General features: G+C 41.0%; 2 protein-coding genes across 5 annotated transcripts in view; one reads left to right on the top strand and one right to left on the bottom strand.

The window, feature by feature from the left end:
• The first annotated feature begins 4,825 nt into the window (after positions 1-4,825).
• Positions 4,826-22,938, top strand: MSH6 (mutS homolog 6). Of its 3 annotated transcripts, none has more exons than XM_048519314.1 (10): positions 4,853-5,223; positions 7,964-8,166; positions 10,053-10,228; positions 11,276-13,820; positions 16,943-17,214; positions 18,389-18,506; positions 20,495-20,584; positions 21,927-22,081; positions 22,324-22,523; positions 22,783-22,938. In XM_048519314.1, the coding sequence occupies exons 1-10, from the start codon at positions 5,003-5,005 to the stop codon at positions 22,859-22,861; spliced, it is 4,059 nt and encodes a 1,352-aa protein (XP_048375271.1). In that variant the 5' UTR covers positions 4,853-5,002; the 3' UTR covers positions 22,862-22,938. The 3 variants fall into 3 exon arrangements, with proteins under 3 accessions (XP_048375278.1, XP_048375271.1, XP_048375263.1); XM_048519306.1 differs by having other exon boundaries at positions 4,855-5,223; positions 11,273-13,820; XM_048519321.1 differs by lacking the exons at positions 20,495-20,584; positions 21,927-22,081; positions 22,324-22,523; positions 22,783-22,938 and adding exons at positions 18,725-18,729; positions 19,406-20,488 and having other exon boundaries at positions 4,826-5,223; positions 11,273-13,820; positions 18,389-18,580.
• Positions 22,905-24,190, bottom strand: part of FBXO11 (F-box protein 11) — a 51,708-nt gene continuing 50,422 nt past the window's right edge. For both annotated transcript variants that reach the window (XM_048519333.1, XM_048519341.1), the window contains exon 22: positions 22,905-24,185. In XM_048519333.1, coding sequence (XP_048375290.1) covers positions 24,056-24,185 — 130 coding nt within the window. In that variant the 3' untranslated portion in view covers positions 22,905-24,055. The remainder of the gene's footprint in view (positions 24,186-24,190) is intronic.

Genomic DNA, 24,190 nt, shown 5'->3' with positions numbered 1-24,190 from the left:
AATGTTAATGCTGTGGGAACCGCTTTGGTTTGACAGTTACACAGCCTCAGTTGTATATTTTTCTAATTTGTTAAGTTTTGAAGTGTTCCATACAAATTTTCAGATCTATGTTTCCCTCTACGTATTGTACCTGCATAATAACTGAAACATACTAATGGAGCTGAGGTTCTGGATGCTTTTATGCACTTTTCACAAGTATTTTAACAAGTATATTATCATTCTGCTTTTTAATGGTAATGTATTTTTCTTGCTTTTATGTACAGTCTTAGTGATGTCCCTGGAGTGTATGCAAACATGCAGAGACATTATAACTGAATAAAGTAACTTGTCTTCTGACTGCATCCATCCGTCCGTCCATCCATCCATCCATCCATCCATCCATCCATCCATCCATCCATCCATCCATCCATCCATCCATCCATCCATCCATCCATCCATCCATCCATCCATCCATCCATCCATCCATCCATCCATCCATCCTTCTTTCTTTCTTTCTTTCTTTCTTTCTTTCTTTCTTTCTTTCTTTCTTTCTTTCTTTCTTTCTTTCTTTCTTTCTTTCTCTTTCTTCCTTCCTTTCTTTCTTTCTTCCTTCCTTTGCTCCTCTATTTTGCTTCAGTTCTGAAAGCCAGCATTGTTGGGGCAGCACCCTAATTCATGCATCAGAAGCACAAGAGGTAGCTGTGCATTCAACCCCAAGCCTTAGCAACTGAGTTTCTGCCTGGTTTCCTGTCCGTGCATGGTCCCCCCTTCTGAGCTTCAACAGACTGGGTACCTGTGAGGATTCTGAAGTAAGACACATTAGCCATACAGAACCGACTTTACTTTTTCCCTCAGAAGTTAGTGCTGAGAGTTCCTTCATTGGTGCTAAGTGCTTCTCCCACCACTGCAATGCAATGCATGTGCCAAGTGTGCATAGCAGAGGTCTTTAAGGTAGAGCCCCATGCTGCATGCCGTAACTACTGAAACATGAGGAATCCTGCCTGGGGTTTATGCAGGGTTGTCAGGCTTTCTGCTATGGTGGGAGGACTCTAGCTAATCATCTCTTCTGACTGCAACTTCTTGGAGAAGTGGGAGATTTTTTTTTAAGATCCCTGACTGTGTCAGTACGTCACTTCCAGGTATAACCTAAAAGTGACACTGGGAAGCTCTAGGAATTGCTGGAAACTCTATGGTAAAATCTTAATTTCCATCAATTCCTGGAGCATTAGAAGTAACAAAGTGACATCAGTGATGTTGCATGCCCCTCATGCCCCTGCCCCCCACCTTCCCACTAGTTTATGTAATACCAGGGAGGGGGTTGAAAATTTAGGTTTAATATTGAATAATATGAATGTTTTATTTTTTGTATAGTGTAAGAAAAAACAGTTATGCTCCTAGAGGAGTAAGAAAAAGAATACTTTGTACAATAATTGTAAGTGCATTGGGAGGGTTCTTTGGGTTTTTAATTATATGAAAATGAAAGGATTAATTGACACTTGTATTTGTACATTTCAGATTGGCTTGACAAAGGAATGCCGAAATAAAAACCTAATCTGGAGGTTTTATAGCCATACCTGACGGTGTACTTACTAAACATTTTTGTATATTTGTGATAGTAAGAATATGTTAAAATGATACTCACCTAGTGAGTTGGAATATGCATGGGTGTTGTACAATGCAGCATCCTCACTTTGATTAATTAGCTCATCATTAGAATTTATGCTATAATCCAAATTCTCATCAAAAGTTGGAGAAAGGAAACCACATGGACGTAACATATCTCTGCAAAGAGTTCTTTCTAGACCATCTCCAGATTCAGGCTTTACCACCTGTACTGGCAAATCATTACTCATCTGTCTTACTACAATGTATACCCAATCTCCTTCTGAAATGTGTGACACTTTTACTTGGGCATCCCACCTTCTTTTGTTGGCTGCTTGTATCTTAGAAGCTTCTTGAGTGGCTAATTCATAAGCATGCTTTAATCTTCTTCTTAAATTCCGTACATATTGTTGATGAGTAGTTTTCCTGTGACTTTGTTGTTTTAGTCCAAAACATATATCTATGGGCAAAATCGATTGTCTGCCAAACATTAGAAAATAAGGTGATTCACCAGTACTGTCATTTCGGGTGCAATTGTAAGCATGTACTAGAGGCTTAACATGTTTCTGCCATTCTTGTTTTTTATGACCTTCCAACTGTTTTGGCTGTTTGATCCTCGGTTGGATATGCTTGAGCGTACTTGGTGAAGTGATCTGTGACCACTAAAATATTCCTAGTGTTCTTGTCATCTGGTTCTAAGGTTAAGAAATCAATACATACAAGCTCCATTGGGGCATAGACCTTTATATTTACTACACACTTGATCTTAGCCAAAAGGCCGAGAAGCGATGTTTATATTATATTTACTAAAGGAGCTGCCTTTTCTACTTTGGCCTTACGCTTGATGCATCTTTTGCATGTTTTGCACTTCCTTTCAACATCTGTAGCCATTCTAGGCCAATAAAATCGGTTTCTGGCTAGCTCCAATGTACGTTCCACTGTCCAACTTCATAATGTATCCCTTGCAATGCACGAGCTCTGTGAGTATATGGGACCACCAGCGCATTAATGATATCATCTCTTCTCTGTACCCGTCGATATAGTACTCCATCTCTTAGATATAACCGGTTCCATTCTTTCAACAATAATCTACCTTCCGGAGTCATTCTTTCTTTCTCTCCCCTACTAAGAGGTCTACCACTCTCCAGTAGTTGGATAATCTGCAACAAGTGTCGATCTTGTCTTTGGAGCTTCCTCCACTCACTATGATGAAGCCCTGGAAGACTAGCGCTTCCCAATAATACACTAGGATCTTCAAATTCTGGTGGTATGGCATCCTCATCACAATCTAAAGTCTCTATCAGCGCCATTGCATTGTTATCTTCTTCCTCTTCACCTCCATCAGAGGTTTGTGCCAGAAGATATACATTCCTTGACTGGCAAATGGCCTTACACTCTGTTTGAGATATTAAATCATTGCTTTCAGCTTCAGGCTTGGTTCTTGTTATCAAGTCAGCTACCCTTTCCAAAAACTTCTGTGTCTCATTATCATCCCCAATAGGTTCATCTGCTTCACAATTTAATCTTCTGGCCTTGTAACTAATGTCAAAATCATATAAAGCTAAGGCCGCTAACTACCTGTGAGAAATGGCATCTAATTTTGCAGTGGTTAGAATGTAAGTAAGGGGGTTATTATCAGTGACTACTCTGAACTTTGTCCCATATAAGTAATCATGAAATTTTTCTGTTATGACCCACTTGAGGGCTAAGAATTCAAGTTTGTGTACAGGATATCTCTTCTCACTGGGACTCAAACCTCTACTGGCATGGGCTATGACTCGGTTTTTTCCTTCTTGTACCTGATAAAGAGCAGCCCCAAGTCCTGTAAGGCTGGCATCAGTATGTAGGACATATGGTAGCTTCCAATTTGCAAACCCTAGTACAGGCGTAGTTGTTAATTTAATTTTAAGCTCTTCAAAAGCTTTCTGATACTCATCAGTCCACTGGTTTTCGAGACAAGGTGAAAATCTACCCTTCCTACCTTTCAGTTTTTTCCCTGACAGAACTGGGTTTAAGGGCCTAGCTATTGTTGAAAACTGTTTTACAAATCTTCTGTAGTACCCAGAGAAACCCAGAAAAGACTTATGTAATGGTCTGTGGTCTGGGCCAGTTTTTGATTGCAGAGATCTTCTCTGCATCTGGACAGATCCCTTCTCTTGAAATAATATGACCTAAATATTTAACAGAAGTTTGAAAGAATTTGCATTTTGAAGGTGACAGTTTCAACCCATTGTCCACAAGTCTCTGTAGCACAGCTATGAGTCTTTCCTCGTGCTCTTCCACGGTTTTGGAAAAAGCAATAATATCATCTAAAAAAGCTATGGCTCCTGTTAAATTTATGCCACTTATAATCTTTTCCATCATGTGATGAAATGTGGCTGGAGCATTAGTAAGGCCTTGCGGCATCATGCAGAACTGCCAGTTACCTAGAGGAGTAGTAAAAGCTGTTTTGGGTCTATCTTGTTCTTCTAATTCAACTTTATATTATCCATTTTTAAGGTCCAGTGTAGAAAACCACTCAGCTCCAGCAAGCAGTGAAAATGTCTCTTCTATCCTAGGAAGAGGGTAAGCATTCTTATGAGTTATATTATTTAATTTGCAATAATCTACTACCATTCTTAAGGCCCCATTTTTTTTCTCACTAAGACAACAGGTGAAGCATAGGGGCTATTTGTTTCTTCAATGACTCCCATTGTTAACAATTCTATCAGATGATTCCTCAACTCTTGTAAGTCAGAAGGGGGAACTGGTCTAGTCCTTTCTTTAAAGGGTGTGTCGTTAGACAAATGAATAGTATATGTGACTCCACTCACTCAACCTAAATCCAGATCATGTTTTGAAAAGGCTTATATGGAAAATCTGAGCTCATTAGCCCCCCACCCCCATTGGACCCTGGGTTACATAAACACACAAAAACATACACACACACTGAATTCTCTGATCAGTTAATCATCTAAATCAGTGAATTACAATATATTATTAGCTCATAATTTCCTTGACTGGACGACCACGGCAGTAATAACAACAATGAACAGAAACTACTCAGGGGTGAGATTTCCGGTTTAGCCATTTCTGGAAACCGATGCAGCTCGATTATAGAACCGCCCGGGAGTCAGTTCCACTCTGTCCTTTGAGGGCTTACTCCTACGTCACAGGGCTCAAACTTGCACTTTCTCGATCTGAAATCTAGAGCCGCGGCAAAGACTGCGGTTTGCAAAGTCAGGAAAACAAAAGAACGGCCCCTTCAGCTGAGGCGCGCGGTGGATCCGCCCACCCACCTTCTTCCTTCCGTGGGCGGGGACAAGGGTTTCGCGCGCCGCGGGAGAAGCAGGGCGGGGGGAGCGCCGGACTTTGTTCCTCGAGGGTCGTGACGCCGGCGTTGGCGGCGAGGGCTAGTTCCGCCGGGCCTCCTCCAGCCGCCATGTCTCGCCAGCGCTCCCTCCTCAGCTTCTTCCCCAAGGCCCCCGCTGCGCACCACAGCCCCCCGCCCATAGAACAGGACGAGGACGAGGGTGATGGCGGCGGCGGCGGCGGCAGGAGCTCGCCCTGTCCGGACTCCAGTGGGCCGAAACCTCAACGTGGCGGCCGGGGCCGGCGAAGGACGGGGCTTTTGGGACCTGTTCCAGTTCCCGCTGCCGAAAGGTAACGCGCGCGCTGCCAGATGCGCGACAGTCTCGTAGGTGCGGGTTTGCAGCAGAGGCCCTCCGGGGAGGGAGAAGCGTGGCGGGAGATGTAAAAGGCCCGGCCCACTAGGCAAAACGGGGAGGCTGAAGCACGGTAGCAGGGGAAAGAGGTCTGGGAGCGTCGCGGTGCATATCCTAATAATAAGCCGCTATTTTGTGGGAAGAAATGCAAGTATGTGGTTTTCTCCTCATCTCGCATGGAGGAGAGCGCTGTGCGCGATTGTTTGTGTCTTTCGGCGCCTGATGGGAAGGAAAGTGGAGGGTGCCTGGATATTCGGATTCAGGCCCCGCCCCCGTTAAATGGGGATTAAAAACTGGTAAGTATGCATAGGTAGGGACGAAGTGTAAGACTGCTCATCTTTGCTGAGTAGTGAATGCAGTGCTTACTCTGTAGTAAGGAATGGCCTTTCTGTATTTGTTGTCTTCTGACCTGTTCACATTCAAAGTTTGGGTAGTCATTGATGTGGTAGGTTTCTGTTCAGTTTATTGTTGTCTTCCACCACGCCAGTTTGTTTTTTCTTTTCGCTGTTGCATAGCTATTTTATACCCAGCCAGACTGTTATAATACAACCCTAAGCAGAGATGTATCAAGAAGAAGAGGAGGAGTTTGGATTTATATCCCCCCTTTCTCTCCTGCAGGACACTCAAAGGGGTTTACCATCTCCTTGCCCTTCCCCCCTCACAATAAACACCCTGTGAGGTAGGTGGGGCTGAAAGAGCTCCGAGAAGCTGTGACTAGCCCAAGGTCACCCAGCTGGCGTGTGTGGGAGTGTACAGACTAATCTGAATTCCCCAGATAAGCCTCCACAGCTCAGACGGCAGAGCTGGGAATCAAACCCAGTTCCTCCAGATTAGATACATGAGCTCTTAACCTCCTACGCCACTGCTGCTCAATTGACTTATGTAGAATTTTTAACAAATGGGTCCAAATTCAGAATGAAATGTATTTATAGGCTTTCTGTACTGATTGGTGCTGGGTCGAGAGCCATTCAGGACTGTACCTGAAGACCCACCTTCCTGCCCCCCTGCTATTCAGGCTGCCAGTTAAAATCTTGTCTCCCCAGCCCTGCTTCCTGTGCACTTGCCTGCAGAGGAGAAGATGGTGTTGACAGGGCATTTTCTGCTGTGACATCTTGCTTTTGGAACACCCTCCCTCTTAAAGTTTGCTTGGTGCCTACTGTACTTACTTTTAGCCGCTGGGCAAAAACACATCTTTTTACCCATGCTTTTAATTAGGGGTTTAGCTTAACGGCTTTTTAATGGTCTGCTTCTGTTTTATATATAGTTTTATGCTGTATGTTGTCCAAATGGCTTGTATTTTAATATTGTGTTTTTTAGTTGTAATCTGATTTGAGCAAGACTCTGAAACAGGCAGCATGACAATATTCTAACTAACCAAATAAATATTAATTAGCATAATTCTCTACAAGCAACGTTATAAATACACCCATTTCTAAAGTGAGAGAGTTCCAGGCTGCTGCAGCATATGATATCTTAGCATATTTTGTTTATCACTTCCAAATAATAATTCGTAGAAGCTTTTTCAGTGTTCCTCCAAATGTTCCAAAGGAAAAAAAATCTTCAGATTTCTTTGTGCTGTACATTGGGTTAGTAAGTGTAGTCTTAACAAGTACTGGGAAAATAGAGTACTATACATATCAGTCTTTGATGCTACATGTTGTAAGCATTCATTCATTAACAAAAAAAATTAAAAACAAAAATTTCAGGGGGGGCCCCATTTCTCAATTTTTACCAGGTCTTTGTCACAACCCAGACTTGAAAGGAATAAGTACTTTGAAAGCAGAATTTTCTTTTACTGATGACAAGCATAGGAAAGCTGATTACTTTATTGTCTGAACTGAGAACAGGAGAACAGATGAAAGGTTATATTCCCCAGCAGAGACCCATCCCCCATTTTCAGAGGCAAGAAGACACAGACACACACACACACACACACACACACACACACACACGGGAGGAGGGAAGATGGTCACATGCATACACACACATTCCAGAGACAGTGATAATGGTTTCACTTCCTCCCCCCTTCAGCTGCACAGATAACAATGCCGATCACAAGCAAACTTTACCAGGCCATCTGAGCAGGAAGCTGTCAAAAGCTAGAAATATGGCAGGACCCAAGCTAAGATATTAGAGGGTCATGACATCCTTCAGGGGGAGGGCAGCCACAGCAAACCCAGGGATGAACTCCATGTGAAAATTGCAGAATCTTAGGAAGCCCTGTAGTTGTCTCTGACTCCTGGAAGCCTCCCAACTTAGCACAGCCTGCACTTCATTGGAGTCCATTTCCAGGCCCTTCCCAAATACCCTGTAACCCCTTGTGAAATTCACATTTAGACAGCTTAGCAAAACAAAAATTGTCTGTCAGCTTAGCCAGTACTTCACGCACCAGAGCCACATGCTCTTCCATGGTCTTCGTATAGATGAACACATCTTCCAAATGGACCACCACCCTTATAAAGGTGATCATGTAGAACTTCATTAATTCAGTTTACATTACCCCATGGGCACCACTGAGGCTGAATGGAATCACATTGTATCGAAATGCCCCAAGGGGGCAATTGAATGTAGTCTTCCATTCATCTCTGGATTATTTCCTTACATGAAAATAAGCCCCCCTCAAATCTAGCTCTGTGAAGTTTGTTGTGATGCAGTCTAATGTGTTGTGTTCCACATAGTATCCTCGGTGAACTGGTCCCTGGTGATTTGGTTTGGGCCAAACTTGAAGGTTACCCTTGGTGGCCATGCCTTGTGTACAATCATCCAACAGAAGGGACATTTGTCAGAGGGAGAGGAAGATCTTCCCGCATCCATGTACAGTTCTTTGATGATACACCATCAAGAGGCTGGGTTGGTGTCAAATACATAAAGCCGTATACAGGTAAGTAGTGTGATTCTGATAATTGAACATGAAACCTAGTTAGGCTTGCAGTCTGCTCCTGTGCTTGCTCTGAAGCAAGTATCGTAATAGCAATAGGGACCATTATTTATTGTTAGTTATTTATTTGTTCAAGGCCACATACAACAAATTACAGGCATGAAACAATCAAATCTGTCAATAAAATAACTGTACAGTATTAAATCATAAAGAACAACTTAAAACCAGCATAAGTATTGCTACAGTAGCAGGAAGACATTTCTTAAATGAAAGCATAAACAAAACTGACATGGAACAAGGTCAGCTTTCTTGAAGCCATGTAATTTTATTTATACCTTGATCTATCTTTTATAATTTCCATAATTTATTTATAGCTTGCTTATATTTTTTAAATAAAAAATAATAATAAAGCTTCCAGTTTCATAAGTGTTTGATAGATCATAACTTTTGATGCTGAATTTTCACTTTGAGGCTCAAAGAAATCAGAAAGTGAAAGGTTTACACAAAAATTCATTCTGAAATAATTTTTTTAAGTTGCTAAGGTGCTACTAGTAGTCTATGAATTAAAAGGAATGTCTCAAGTTAATTTGTTCTTTGTTTTATTTTATTTTTTCTTTAATTCATTCGTACCCCACTTTTCTTCCCAGTGAGGATCCAAAGTGGCTTACATTGTTCTCTCCTCCATTTTATCCTCACAACAACCATGTGAAATAGGTTAGGGTGAGAGTGTGTGACTGAACCTGGGGTCTCTCAGATACTGGTCAAGCACTCTTAACCACTACCCCGTTCTGGCTGTGTTTATGTATATTATAACATCTATCAGTTAATTTCGTTTGATGGAAGAGATGGAGGCATCTGAGGCAAATGGGAAGCAAAAGGAGCCAAGGGCTGTTGTAAGACCAGTGTGCTTGGCAGATTCCAAGTAAGAATCACCACATAAAAAAGATTCTTGGTATTTTCTTCACCAGGTACATTACTTGTTACGTTCATTTGGCAAATATTTGCATGGAATTGGATTAATGCAGTTGATAAAATAGGCTCTGGCTCACAAAAGCCTTGTGCTGCATTAAATATGTTACAATGTGATCCTAAGCAGAGTTGCAGAGTTCCAAGCCTGTATTAGTAGGTTTCAAAAGGAGCAACTTTACTTAGGGTGGCATTGTTAGTTTTTAGAATTTGCTGACTCTTATTTTTTTGTTGGTACTGTTTTAAAATTTTTGATCTATGGAAGTACACTAGGGTGGATTAGACAGCAGTGATACTTAATTGAAAACAAGACATTTAAAGTATTTTTCATCATGTAGGAAGAGTAATATTGCACTGCAGCACCCTCTCCCACCTTCCACTGGAAAAAAACTGAAAATAATCTCGGTGGAAAAGTTTCCTGAAATTACCTGTATCTTTTTCAGTGTTTTCACATGTCTAATTTTCCCCTAGAAGAGAACGTGTTAGTTGACTTTTAAATGGTATAAGAAGTCGTGTTAATTAGCATATGAAGCATTTTTGCTTCCTGGCAGTTCCAAAGAATAACTTTCACAAGATTAAGAATTCTGAATTTGAAACTGAACCTGTACTGTAAGACTTCTGCATGTTTTACCCTGTTCAGGATAAAGAGGACAGAAGATTTGTGAATTAATCTGTAATTTACTAAACCATCTTTGTTCTACAGTGCTCCGCTTGGGTCTTAGTGCCTTGGGACAGGACTAGGTAGTCAATGGGACTCAAGCGGAGTATTCTAAAACAAAGATGGTCCAGGAAATGGCAGACACATTCACAAATCTTCTGTCCTCTTTATCCTGAACAGGGTATAGATGGTGTATTAAAAAATTAGAGACTGGCCATGTTATAGTTCAGATTTAGTTTCTGACCAGTTTCTCCTTGCTTTATAGGTTCTACTGGCCGGGAAACACAGAGGGGAGGTATATTTTACAGCTCAAAGCCTGAAGTTAAAAAAGCAATGGACTTGGCAGACATTGCTTTGAAAAAAGATAAAACCGAACGACTTGATTTGGCTGTATGTGACAAACCTTCAGAAAGTGAGGAGGAAGATGAAGAAGAGATGGAGGTAATTTGTTTTTGTTGTTTGCTTGCTGTCAGTGGCGATTAGGAAAGAGGCAGTTCAGTCAAGCTTGGGCAGAATTTTGTATAAATGCATATTTGCCTTCCTTCTAACATCTTTAGATGAAAGTGCTTAAAAATCTGTAGAACAACTACAGGCTGTTTGTGAGCTGGTCTGCCTCCATCTTCGTAAGCAAAAGCTTGGAAGATAATATTTTGCACTCTGATCCTTCCTCCCCTTTTTTTACTACACTGAAGGCTGGGCAGTTGCAAAGGTATGTTTAATTTTCAGGAAGGTTTGAATACAGCATCATCTCAGAAGTAATATTTTCTTTTTTTTAAATGTGAAAGGTATTAGTCTAGTTAACAAAAAGTGTCAGCTTCCGTTTGCAATCAGATTTTGAAAAGAAAGAGTGTGTGTAAGCTACTGGCTTACATAGCTTTTTTGAGGACAGTAGTAGGTCACTGCTAGATGGCAGTATTTCATATAGGCTACTGTTTTATTTGGTCATGTCGTTTTTTTCCTGTGGCATCTATTCTGAGCAGTATGTGAGTGCTGAATGGAAGAATCTGTCTGCCCATGTCTAGCTTTATTTTTGTGTGAAGGCATTAATTTTTTGCACTGCTCTCGCATTAAAAATGAATTTGATGTTGTCCTTAGAATTATCACTTTATTACTGTTGAAAGTAAATTGTGGTCTAGGAGAATGAAAAATTCTAGAGCTTGGTACACTATTGCCCAGCTTTCACTTTGCTAAGAAACCCCTTTCCTGTCTACAGACAGTCTCATTCCGCACATGCAGAATAATGCACTTTCAAACTGCTTTCAGTGCTCTTTGAAGCTGTGCGGAATAGCAAAATCCACTTGCAAACAGTTGTGAAAGTGGTTTGAAAACGCATTATTTTGCGTGTGCGGAAGGGGCCACAGTTTGGAAACCTAGATCTTCATTCATTTTGATCAATGTGCTATGCTGGGCTCTGTCAGGTTTTTGCTATTAGCTTCTTCAGTTATGAGGCTGCCTTTCAAACGCTTGCTGCCTTTCTCTTGTTAGCAGGTGAGTGATGAGGGTGAAGATTTTGACACTGCTGGGAATGGGAGAAGAGCTAAAAGGACAGCTGGACGACAGCAGCATGCTGCAAAAGCCAAAAGGAGGAGAGTGGTCATGGATTCAGATAGCGGCAATGAAGGTTCAGACATGGAGTTTAAGCCAGAGCAAGTCAGCAGTGATGAAGCCAGCAATGGAGGGGGTGACACGGAGGCATCTGACGCTGAGGCTGGTCCAAGAAAGGAAGCAGGAAATTCTGTTAAAACCTTTAATAAACCACCACAGGAAAAGACAAGCAAACCTCCTCAGAAGGAAAGCTTTAAAAATGACCTTCTTGCAACTCCCAGAAGAGAAATTAATCTGACTTCTGAGATTAAAAGCAAGCTAACATCTTTTGCAGCTCCTGAATGCTTTGATTTTCAGTCAAGCTTCAATGGAGGAGGAGGAGTAAGGGACGATACCATCCCCACTGCATGGGAACACGATAAAATTGATTGGCTCCAAGATGATAAAATAAAAGATGCCCGTAGGAGAAAGAAAAATGATCCAGATTATGATCCAGGTACACTGTTTGTGCCAGAGGACTATCTAAAAAACTGCACTCCAGGAATGCGGAAGTGGTGGGAGATGAAGAGTCAGAATTTTGACTGTGTGATATTCTACAAAGTTGGGAAGTTTTATGAGCTGTATCACATGGATGCTGTTGTTGGGGTTAAAGAGTTGGGACTGGTGTTTATGAAAGGCAGTTGGGCTCATTCGGGCTTCCCAGAAATAGCTTTTGACAGATTCTCCACAGTTTTAGTCCAGAAAGGTCATAAAGTGGTCCGTATTGAGCAGATGGAGACACCTGAAATGATGGAAGCACGTTGTAAATCTCTGGCTCATCCAACAAAATTTGACAGGGTTGTACGAAGAGAAATATGCAGGATCATTACCAAAGGAACACAAACCTACAGTATTCTGGATGGTGACCTTTCAGAGGACCAAAACCGATACCTTTTGTGTGTGAAAGAAAAACTCGTTGATTCTGCTTGTTTCCATCGTATCTATGGGGTGTGTTTTGTTGATACAACAGTGGGAAAGTTCTATGTGGGTCAGTTCCTGGACGACCGCCATTGCTCAAGGTTTAGAACTCTTTTGGCTCATAATATTCCTGTACAGATCCTTTTTGAAAGAGGGAACCCGTCTGCAGAAACACAAAAGATATTCAAAGGCTTACTGTCTTCTACTGTGCAAGAAGGCTTGGCTCCTGGTTCTCAGTTCTGGAGTGCAGCCAAAACATTAAAAACTCTAATTGAGGAAGGCTACTTCGAGGGCCAGGAAAATTCCAGCGGTAGACTTCTCCTGCCTCTAGTAATCAGATCCATGACTGCAGAAAGTGACTCACTTGGACTTACTCCTGCGGAAAACAGTGAGTTAGCGCTGTGTGCTCTTGGTAGCTGTGTCTTCTACCTTAAGAAATGCATTATTGATCAAGAGCTGTTATCAATGGCAAACTTTGAAGAATATGTTCCTGTAGATATTCATACTACAGACACAACTGTGTCAAGTAGTATCTTTGCTAAAACTAGCCAGAGGATGGTGCTTGATGGGGTGACTCTAGCAAATCTGGAAATATTGCAAAATGGAACCACTGGTACACTAGAAGGTTCGCTGCTGGAAAAACTTGACATGTGTTGTACCCCATTTGGAAGGAGACTCTTGAAACAGTGGCTGTGCGCACCATTGTGTAATCCTGCTGCTATCAATGATCGCCTAGATGCAGTTGAGGACCTCCTGGCTGAGGCTGCCAAAATGTCTGAAATCCGTGATTTTTTGAAAAGGTTGCCAGACCTTGAAAAATACTTGGGCAAGATTCACAGTATTGGATCATCCCTTAAGATCCCAAATCACCCGAACAACAGGGCAGTTTTGTATGAAGAGATGAGGTACAGTAAGAAGAGGATTGGAGACTTTTTGTCTACGATAGAAGGGTTTAAAATAATCCTTGAGATTATCTCAATTTTGGAAGATATCGTTGATGGTTTTACATCCAAAACACTTAAGCAAATAGTAACAGTTAAAACTAAAAATCCAGCAGGCTGTTTCCCAGATCTGAAAGCAGAGCTTGAAAAATGGGATGCATCTTTTGACCATAGTGCTGCACGCAGGACTGGTGTGATTAATCCAAAAGCTGGATTTGATTCTGATTATGACAAAGCAGTGCGGGAGATAAGTGATGTTGAGGAGCGCCTCCGTCAGTATATGGAAAAACAACGTGAGCTGCTGGGGTGCAGAGCCATGATGTATTGGGGAGCTGGCAAAAACCGGTACCAAATGGAGATTGCAGAAAGTGCATTGCCTAATAACCTGCCTGATGAATACGTGTTAAAGTCTACCAGAAAAGGCTACAAACGTTACTGGACCAAAGACATAGAAAAGATGCTGGCAGAGATCGTGAGTGCTGAAGAACGGAGGGATGCAGCCCAGAAGAATTGTATGAAAAGGTTATTTTATAACTTTGATAAAAACAACAAAGACTGGCGAACAGCGGTGGAATGCATTGCTGTTCTAGGTATGGAGTCTTCACTGTGTTCTAATATAGACCTGCTGTGGGTTAACCTTAATTTAATCTTTCTTTTACATGCTTAAATACGGTGTATTGGGGCTGATCCTTGATTGGCTTACAGTGCAGGTATGATCCACCAAGCAATAGCATTTGGACTTTGCTATCTCAATGAAGCCGGTAGACCCATTCATCTTTTTCAGTTAATCTTGCTCAGTTTCCTTTATTATCACCCCCCCCATCCCACATGACTTTTTCATGCAGATCCAGTGAGCCCTGTGTCAGCCTTTTTGATGATTTGTTCGTCTCCTGCCAGTGCAAAAACTAGTTGATTCCAATGCATGGTGGTGTTTAAAAGTTTATCTACAGCTTGTTATGAAAGGAAGTGGTTTTCAGAAGTTGTATGACATCTTTTTTGCCAGGTGGGGTGTAGAAGTTTTTAAAAAATCACCACTACCAATCCTTGAATGTGTATGTTGTATAACCAAGAAGCCCTTTCTCCTCATTGGTGCTGTTACAGCTTTTGACAACTGGCAAAGAGGTTGGGTTGTCTGGAACACCATCTTCCACAGCACCAGTTCCTTTCTTGAGAAAAGATAGAGAGTATTAACATACTTCTGTAGCAGTGGGATATATTCCTGCCTCGACTCTTGCATAGGGCATGTGCTGTAGGTCATTGTATCAGTTGTGAATGTTGTAAAGCAGAAATAGCAGTCCTGTGGGAGTACAACTGTAGAAAAACTTCCATTATGTGACTATCCCAAATGGCATTTATGTAACAAAGACTTCTCTAAAACTATGTACATTATGAACAGTATGGATGAGCCTGCTGGAAGCAAGGAGTGATCCTTCTCCAGCTACAGGCATCAAGCACTTAACTCAGGCTTGGATTACCCAGAGTGCTGTGGCTGTAGAATGGACTTGTGCAGATTCATACAGCATGTTATTTTCAACTGTAAATATTCCTTTGCTCGAATGTCTACATGGAAATAAAAAATGAGCAAAGCAGGAAGAAAGATTCTGTACCCTGTCTTTGCTTCTGAGGCTTAGTTTTCTGTTGGAGGGAGTTCTTAACATAGTAGAACATTCCAAACTTTAATCCTTCAGCTGCTGAAAGAGGTAATGTAAGTCCATGCTGCCACCTTTCTGTTATCTCATTTCACTGCATGAGTGAACCAGGCCTCAGTGCAGCAGTTGTTGAACTGCTGGAGTGGACTGGGAGATAAAAAATTGTCATGAAAAGGACCTTGTCCTCTGATGGGGGTGGGGAGAAGGAGGCTTATTGTAGCTTCTGCTTTCGCCTGCCTGCATTCTGTTCCCGCTTCCCTTGCAAGGGCACCAGCCTGTATTGGCAGAGGCAGCTGCCCACTTTGTGCTCATCTTGAGTTGTTCAGAGTAGGAGCTGCTGGCAGGGGTTGTTGACTTGCAGCAGTAGTGGATCCCACCTCTGTCCCAGGGGCAAACAGCTCACAGCAGTGATGGTTCCAGGGTTGGGGTAGTTCCAGGCTATCAGTCCACCAGGATATTCCCCAGTGGCCTAAATGACTAATCTGCTGATGATGATCTGTGTGGCAGCAATGCATAGTCTTCATGAAAAACTACAGAGGAATGGCTGCATTAGTATATCCTGGCAAAAACAATAGGGACTGTGACTTTTCAAGATAGCTGATGTGTTGTGGGCCAGAGCCCATCTCATCACGTATCTGAGTCTGTTTAGGAAAAGGCAGGGAATCAATATTTCAAGAACAGTTAGTGACTAAGTGGATAGGGAGGTATGTGTGTATAGAGAGGGAGGAGGGCTTGTTGCTTTAAAAACATGTTACTGCTATCTTGGTTTCTGAATGTTTTGGAGAAAAGCAGAGCATATGTAGAAAACTCCTCTGATTTCTTGTCCAATAGCATCTCAGAAACCAACAAGATTTTTGGAGTATAAATATTTGCAAGTCAAAATTCCTTAATCGGCTATTTAGTGAAGGAAGCTTTGTCAAAAGCTTCTGCCCTGAAAATCTTGCTGGTCTGTGAGGCGCTTCTGGACTAGAATATATGTCTTCTAATGCAGACCAACATGACTGCCCTCTGAAACAAGTTCTCTAAATCTCTCTTGCAGAGTTTGAACTTTGGAAACAAAAATTAACACTTTTTAAAAGATACTACTTTTATTAGGTTTTAAATACCTACACACTTCAATGATGCAGATTGTACTCCGGCTCAGAAAAGCTTATGATAAATTTGTTAAAATCCGTGATTCTGCTACCCCTTCTCACACAATAATATTTGCATGCAAAATTTATACACAGAAACTTAAATCATAGAAACGTAAAGCTGGAAAGGATCTCTAGGGTTATCTAGCCCAACCTACTGCACAATGCAAAAAATTCAAAACTGACTCTACTTCACAACTCCAGTGATCACTGCTCCATGTCCAAAAGATTGCAAAAAAAATCTGTCTATAATCCCTTGTCAATCTGGTCTGAAGGAAAATTACTTCCTGACCACAGAGTAAAGATTGGCATTGCCTTGGGTGTGTTAGAAAGGGCCACAGGAGTCAAGCACTGTCACAGCTCTTCCTGTCCTCTGTCTCATGATCTACCAACACACATAGAATCAGCATTGCTGTCAGATCACCACCTAGCCTCTGCTTAAAAGCCACCAAAGAAGGAGAGCCCACCATCTCCCAAGGAAGCCTATTCCACTGAGAAAACACTCTATCTCTCAGGAAGTTCTTCCTATTGTCTAGCTGAAATCTCTTTTGATTTATTTTGTCCTGTTGGTTTTAGAGCAACAGGAAAACACCTCCATATCATTCACTGTATGACATCCCTTCATGCACTTGAAGATGGTTGTCGTAACACCCCCCTTAGTCTCCTCTCCAAGCTAAACATAACCTTCTTCAACCTTTCCTCATATGGGCTTGTTTTTGATCCATACTTGTTCAGATACTCAAGAACTGTAGTTGGATGCAATTCAATATGACACGATAAAGCTTTTGAATTGTTCTTCTGCTTGGAAGACAGTATTCTGTTGAAAACTGTGTAAAGAACTGCTTTAAGTAACAAGTATTTTAGCCACCTGGTGTTCACAATAAGGAAGCTGGAAAGCTAACTAATTGGAATTTTCTTTTGCTTTTGTAGATGTCCTAATATGCCTGGCAACGTACAGTCAGGGATGTGATGGACCATTGTGCCGACCAGTATTTATTCTGCCAGAAAAGAACACACCGCCCTTTCTGGAACTCAGATCTTCACGCCACCCGTGCATTAACAAAACCTTTTTTGGGGATGACTTTATTCCTAATGATATATTGATTGGTGTGGAGAGTGAAAAGCCAGATTCCTGGACTGATGCTCGCTGCGTTCTGGTGACTGGCCCTAACATGGGAGGCAAGTCAACACTCATGAGACAGGTAATTACAGACGAGTACATTTTCAATTAGTTGTTTTAATCCAAATCCTTAACACTGCAGATGGATTCACCAACATATTTAGAACTGACAGATTTCTTTATTAGCTGTATCATGCAAATAAAAATCATCTATGCTTTTTGCAAAGCAGAACAGTATTCCCAGTGATGGTGCCATTTGACTTGCCCTTTCCAAATTATGTTACTAGAACATGATTGGCAATACACACAGAATCCTATGATTCTCCATACCTGCCCCATTTCCACCATCCAGATAGTAGCAGGGGACCTGTGAACCCTGTGTATATTGTAGGCTACAGCCTGGAAAAGGCAAAATATGAAAAATAGACACTGTGCACCATGCCAGAAAAGTCTTTTAAAAAAACAAAAGCCAACCTCAGTGTTAAAATCCAGATCATCCAAGCAAGTGAGCCATTTTCTACAACAGCACTCTTGATTATAGCTGATTTTTTTCATGGCATTTTTAACACTTCCTTGCTGGCAACCACATGGCAACAGGTTGTGCATGAATTTCCTCTACACTGATTTTATCAAAAGCAATCCCTTTTGACCCCGACTCCTGGGAAGATGCTTCCTGGAACCCACATGGTCAAAAAGCTTTGCAGGGGGAGAGGGGGGTGTAGTTAGGAGCTGGAAAGGTTTAAAACTGGTCTCTCCTCTGCTTCTGGCTATTTAAAAAAGATTGTGACACCCACCTGTGTCTAGTCGCTTTTCTACAGGAAGAAGCAAAACAGCTTAAATGCTTTTCCTCTCTAAAACTGACAAGAAATAAGAAGTCTTTTCCATTTTTTAAAAAACTTTCTGATTAATTTTGCATTTTACAGCAATATCTGTGGAAACTTGTACTGAGTATTTTTTTCTGTATGAATATCCACCATCCATCAGTGTTCTATTACTAAATGTAAATCTTAGGATATAGTGTCCCACTCAACATCAAGTAGTACTTTGTAGCATTGTATGTTTTCTTCTGGTTTTCATCCCAGCAGTAAGGAATGAGTAACCAAGGACAATTTGTAGCTCTGAGGATGTTTCCTTGTGCTGGCTGGTTCAAATGCACACCACTTCAGTTCATCGGAATTATACTTGGTGGAGAAGAGATGGAAGATACTAGCTTGCCCTTATTTTAGATGAATGATGTTGACTATGTTGCTTTGCAGGCTGGCCTCCTGGTAATAATGGCCCAGTTGGGATTCTTCGTACCCGCTGAATCTTGCAGGTTTACTCCTGTTGATCGAGTGTTCACAAGACTCGGTGCTTCAGACAGAATTCTATCAGGTGCGTTTTTAAATCCTAGAGTAGAGCAACCTCACCTTCAAAATTAGTACATATTGGCTGTGATTATTAGATGTCACCTCGAGGCTTGATTATTGTAACTCGCTCTACGCGGGCCTTCCCTTGCGACTGATCCGGAAGCTGAAGCTGGTCCAGAATGCAGCGGCACGGCTTCTAACAGGTGGTGGTTATTCAGATCATATCACCCCTGTGCTGTGCCGTCTGCACTGGCTTCCGGTGGAGTTCCGGATCGCTTTCAAGGTGCTGGTTTTAACCTTTAAGGCCTTACGCGGCATGGGGCCCACATACCTGCGGGACCGCATCACCCCTTATGTCCCATTGGCAGGCCGCTACCGCAACGCAGATCTACTGGTGACTTCTGGTCCGCAATGATAATGTTGGTTTCACCCGGGCTACAGAGCTCTTTACGGTCGGCCCCGCCTGGTGGAATGTCTACCTCCCAGCAGCGGGTCTTCGCGGGACCTTAATGAGTTCCGCGAGGGCCTGCAAGACGGTTTTTCCATCGGGCTTTCTTCGGGAGGCCGGCCGTGGATCTACTGCCCCTATCTAATACCTCGGAATTGAAATCAAACTGAGACTGCCGTCCCATCTCTATTACAAGCCCGGCCCTTTACTTATAAATTCCATCCCAGGCCCTACTTACTCCCTCCTTTTTCTTCTTTAATTGTTCTCGCAAGGGCTTCGTCTTAATTGCTAATTTATGAACCAGTTAAGCTTAACCTATAGTTCTGTAGTAAACTGCTGCTTAGTTCTTAGGTTTTAATGATTTTAGTATTTTATGTTGTTGATTGCTGTCTAGCAACAGTTATAAGTTGAAGCCTACTTTGAGGCCCCTTCGGGATAAGCCTATAAGTTTAATAAAATAAATAAATAATAATAAATTCCCTCCACCCCCCAGTTGAATCCGAGTTTTTAAATGTTCCTGTACTTCAACAACGCTAATCCATCGCAGAGGATGAGGCTTTAAGTAAGATGCCAGTGTTTTTGAAGTACCAGCATTTTAGGGTTGGGCATTTGGTCCATGCCATATATAGTTAGGTACCTCAAATGCCAATTTATAACAGTAGCAAAATATAGTGTTATTATTTTACACAGTTGAACACTGTCTCGTTCGTAATGTAGTCAGGCTTTAATGCCATTACAGAAATTGAGATGTTTTTCAATATAAGGAGTTGCAGGTTTCAAGGACCAGTGTGGTGACTAGGGCATTATGCTTGGATACGGTAAACAGTGAGATCCCTGCACTGTTGTGGAGCTCACTGTGTGGCCTTAGAAGCATCATTTGTCTTTCAGCCTAACTTACCTTAAGAACTGTTCTGAGCTCCTGGGAAACAAGGTAGGATGCTAATTCAGCAAACCAAGCTATTAATCTTCACAGGGGATTCAAATTTGCAACAAGCACTGTGAGGCTCTGGGCATTTTGTACTTATTGTAAAAGACTAGACCTGTTTATATTACAGAAAAAGCATGATCAACTTGCACATGCATGCATATACTTTGCAAATGAAACTGGAGCCAGTACCTGGATAAATGTAGGGTATCAATCACACATCCAGGTGTTGTACACAGTACTGTATTCACTGTAACTTGTGAACAGAGCCACTGTCTTGCTATAAAAATGTTCCTGGAGCTTTAGCCAAATGTCTGTACTCTATTTGCTCTGAATCTATACAGTTACCTGTTTCTAAAACGCATCTAATTTTGCTTTCTGAAACTAGATTTCCATTTAACTTGGCTCCATTGAGAAAATAGTTCACCAGTTGTAATGGTCACGGATGAGTTGTGAACAGATTTCTATTATTTCCTGTTTAATAATTATTCTCCAGATCAGATGTATAGGCCTCTATATAGCAGAAGTTAATGTCACAAGGTTATGGTGAGGATGAAGAAAGCCATGTCATTTGTCAGATTCTGTGCAAAATCTCAAGTGTCTTTGGAATGATTAAAAATACACTTGTTTTTCCTTCCAGGGGAGAGTACCTTTTTTGTTGAGCTGAGTGAGACTTCCTGTATTTTACAGCATGCAACAGAGCATTCCTTTGTTCTGATGGATGAACTAGGTATCTAAGTTAGTTATGTGAGAGATGCGGAATCATTGTGGTTTTAATAACTAATGCTAATATACTAGCTTTGTCAGAATGTTAATTTCTAATGCTGATCTAAACTCATTTAAATTTGACATATTTGTGTAGTGTTGCATGCAGCCAGCTTCACACTTAAATCAGGCCAGCATCTGCTACATTTGCCAGCTAGCTTATAATTATGTTGGGGGTATAAATTCTTTGCCCGTTTTCCAGTGCATGTATTTAAACAAAGTACTGAATATGTGCACCACTACACAGAGTAAGGTTTTGCCCTCGTGTCACATTTTAATTGGATGTTACGTTTTTAAATATGGCAAAGTGATTGAATGCACAGCTTTCTTACTGAATTCAGTCCCATGACACTTAACTAATAACAAAAGTAGACTGATTATTCATTTGAGAGCTTGTCATTTGGTGTAGTTACATATGTCTTGGGTGTTATCCTCTTCTCAGCACCACAGTACTTTGTTTTATTAATAGGTCAAATTAGCTTAATTGGGTAACACTGAGTGAGGGAAACTTCTGGCTTATGTCATTCTTCGGAACAAATTTCCGCTAATACTTTTAAGCTGTTGTAGAAAAGGTTCTTTGAATCCTGGGTCCTTTGGTTGCCTACTTTCTGGGACATTTGTAGGTGTTACAGCATTCCTGAGTCCTTCTCTTCCTTGAGGAAAATTTTTCTTGCTTTGGAATGTAATACACATCTTTGTTAAAGAGCTTTTATTTGTAGACAGAGCTACCCAATAGTTTTTTTCCTTAGTGGACTAAGCACATCTAGCTATGAATTTTTACCCAAGATGGGAATGGGTTTAGAATATGATTTCTTCCCCACTCGGATATTTTTTTAAGTTCTATCAAGGAAGAAAGGTCAATAACACGTAGAATGAGGTGGCAGTACCACTTCAGTTTTCAGAAGGCTTCTGTTTTTAAAAAGGTCCTGCATTAATAATTATATATAAGCAGAAGACTGGTACTACTATTATGCAAACAGCTATACAAATCTTTCACCCAAATGTGCTGATTTTCTATTTTTACATGGCAGACCACCATTTCCTCCCTGCTGCAGTCAGAAGTAATGACCTACTGATCCATCTGGTTCAGATTAAGGAATATCATTGTCCACATATATCTATTTATTTCATCTATTAAAAGTGTTGTAATATAGTAATCCTACTAAACTGCAACTGAATACTGGTCTTTGCAATTGTAGTTTTAAATAAAGGGCTGGGAGAGAGATTTTGTCAAACGACAAAAAGGGTTAAATTCTCCACCCAATGTCTTCCTGGAGTTAACCCAGTTCCTTCTCAATTGTTTTCAGGCAGAGGAACAGCTACTTTTGATGGAACAGCTATCGCTAGTGCAGTTGTTAAAGAGATTTCAGAGAACATCAAATGCCGTACAATGTTTTCAACTCACTACCATTTGTTAATAGAGGATTACTGCCATAGTCCTTTTGTGCAGCTGGGTCATATGGTATGTGTTTTTCCTTGCTCTACAAAGAAATGTTGTCCAATGTTCATTGCTTTAGAATTCTTTCTTACCTGCAAGTGTTTTAAGTACAGCTTCCTAGGCTTGAAAACAACCCTTGAAAATTGTTCAGTTTATGTAAAAATTGGCTACTGAGAAATCATTCAGTCTTCTAACATATAACACTTGCACACAAGTGAAGTGATAAAGCACTGAATTCTAGTTTGGATACCTTGTATTTTTCCCAGGCATGTATGGTAGAAAATGAAACTGATGATCCAAGCCAGGAAACAATCACATTCCTCTACAAATTCATTAAGGGGGCTTGTCCTAAAAGCTATGGCTTTAATGCAGCAAGGCTTGCTGACATTCCTGAAGAAATTATTCAAATGGGTCACAAAAAGGCCAGAGACTTCGAGAAATCAACTCTCTCACTGAGGCTGTTCCGGTAAGTATGATACTCTTCCAATTTACATAAATTCCCTTGCCACATTTGTCTTTGCCAAGAGTCTTTCTTAGAGTCTGTAGAGTCAAGAAGTAGCATGGCTTGCTGTGAACACCAAGAATGGGCCAATGTAGTTTATTGACTAGTGGCTTGGTACTACATTTTGTGCTAATAATGACGGGACATGATTCTGGCAAAGTAGCTTTCTGTTAATACCATTGCACTTTGTTGTTCACCAAATTATGCATGGGTGTCTTTACAGGAGACTTTGCCTGATTGCTGAAGGAGCTCCAGCTGCTGTAGATGATCTGCATAAGCTACTGACTATGCTTTGTGAGTGAGAGACCCTTTGCAGTTCAGTTTATAGGCAGTATGCAGACAACATAATGATCTAATAAACTTTATTTTTTAAAAATGACCATTTTCCATTGTCTTTCCTAGGAAATTAAACCCTTTTAATTCTTACCTACCCTCTACATAATGGTTATTGATACTCCACAATATATTAAGTCTAGATGTTATGGTACATGCATACACTTTCAGGCTGTTGATTACCCACTGTCACCAATACACATAAATGGAAAAAAAGCTATGAAACTGTATAGGGCTGTCTATATACTTTGTCTCATCATCATTAGAGCAGGAAATTGTAATTTTCAGCAGTTCATAAGAGTAATGTCCATACTGTTCAATAAAACTGTGAACAGAAATACAGGATTGTTTTGAGGAGACTTTCTTACAGTGTACTTTAAAACATGTAAAACCTCCATTTGCAAAACCTGGGAACTCTGTTTTATAGTGCATTATCTCTAAGAAGTCTCATTAAAACACTTGTTTAAGGTGATCTGAATAAAGATTATGAGGGAAAGAGATGGAAAAGGGGATATTCTAACTGCAAAGGATACCAGAAAAATTGCTGGATATAATTTAAGATTAGTGTTCTCTTTCATAGAAAGAACGTACATACTGGGACATGAGTACAATTACAGCAAGTCTAGGTGTGCTAACAAAACAGGACACATTCAAGTACAATAAGATTTGCTTGAAATTAAAAACTACATGAGATTAAAGCGTTAAAATCATCTCAATCTGAATAAATGTTTAAAAAATCAAAATAAATGCAGAAGTGCTAGCTCACATTTTTTTACCATATTACAAAAAGCAATTGGTACCCATGTCCATAAAGGCAGCAACAAAGAATGCTGCTCGTCTACAGAATAGTACTACTGCAAATGGGACTGCGTTTCAATGCTACTTGTAGAAACACCAGCCTTGTGGAAGTTGGTATCTGTACACAGATGCAGCTTATTTTCTTCACATCTGTCCCTTCAAAAGTCTGTTTAGCCAGTAATGCTGAAACGCCCAGTTCTGTTATCCTGAGTCAACATATTGCCACTTTCTTTTTGGTAGGTTGAGCTCCATAGTGTCTCCACTTTACACATCCATTCTAAGTCTTTCTGCAGGGCAAGTATAAATTTCCTCAAAAAATTTAAACAGTTACGATAGAATGGCAGGACCTTCTTTTTCAAATTAATTCAGTTGTGCTGCAGTGTATTAGATTCTATAGGAGGAGCAGAGTCATATAGTGTATCTGTATCATGTGTTGGTTCTCCGGCTAGCGTACAAGGATTGGACAGTGTTCCAGCACCACAGTCGCAGAAAAACCTGGA

The sequence above is a fragment of the Sphaerodactylus townsendi genome, linkage group LG01, assembly GCF_021028975.2.
Source record: "Sphaerodactylus townsendi isolate TG3544 linkage group LG01, MPM_Stown_v2.3, whole genome shotgun sequence".
Lineage (NCBI taxonomy): Eukaryota > Metazoa > Chordata > Lepidosauria > Squamata > Sphaerodactylidae > Sphaerodactylus > Sphaerodactylus townsendi.
This window is presented reverse-complemented; position numbering and strand designations above follow the sequence as displayed.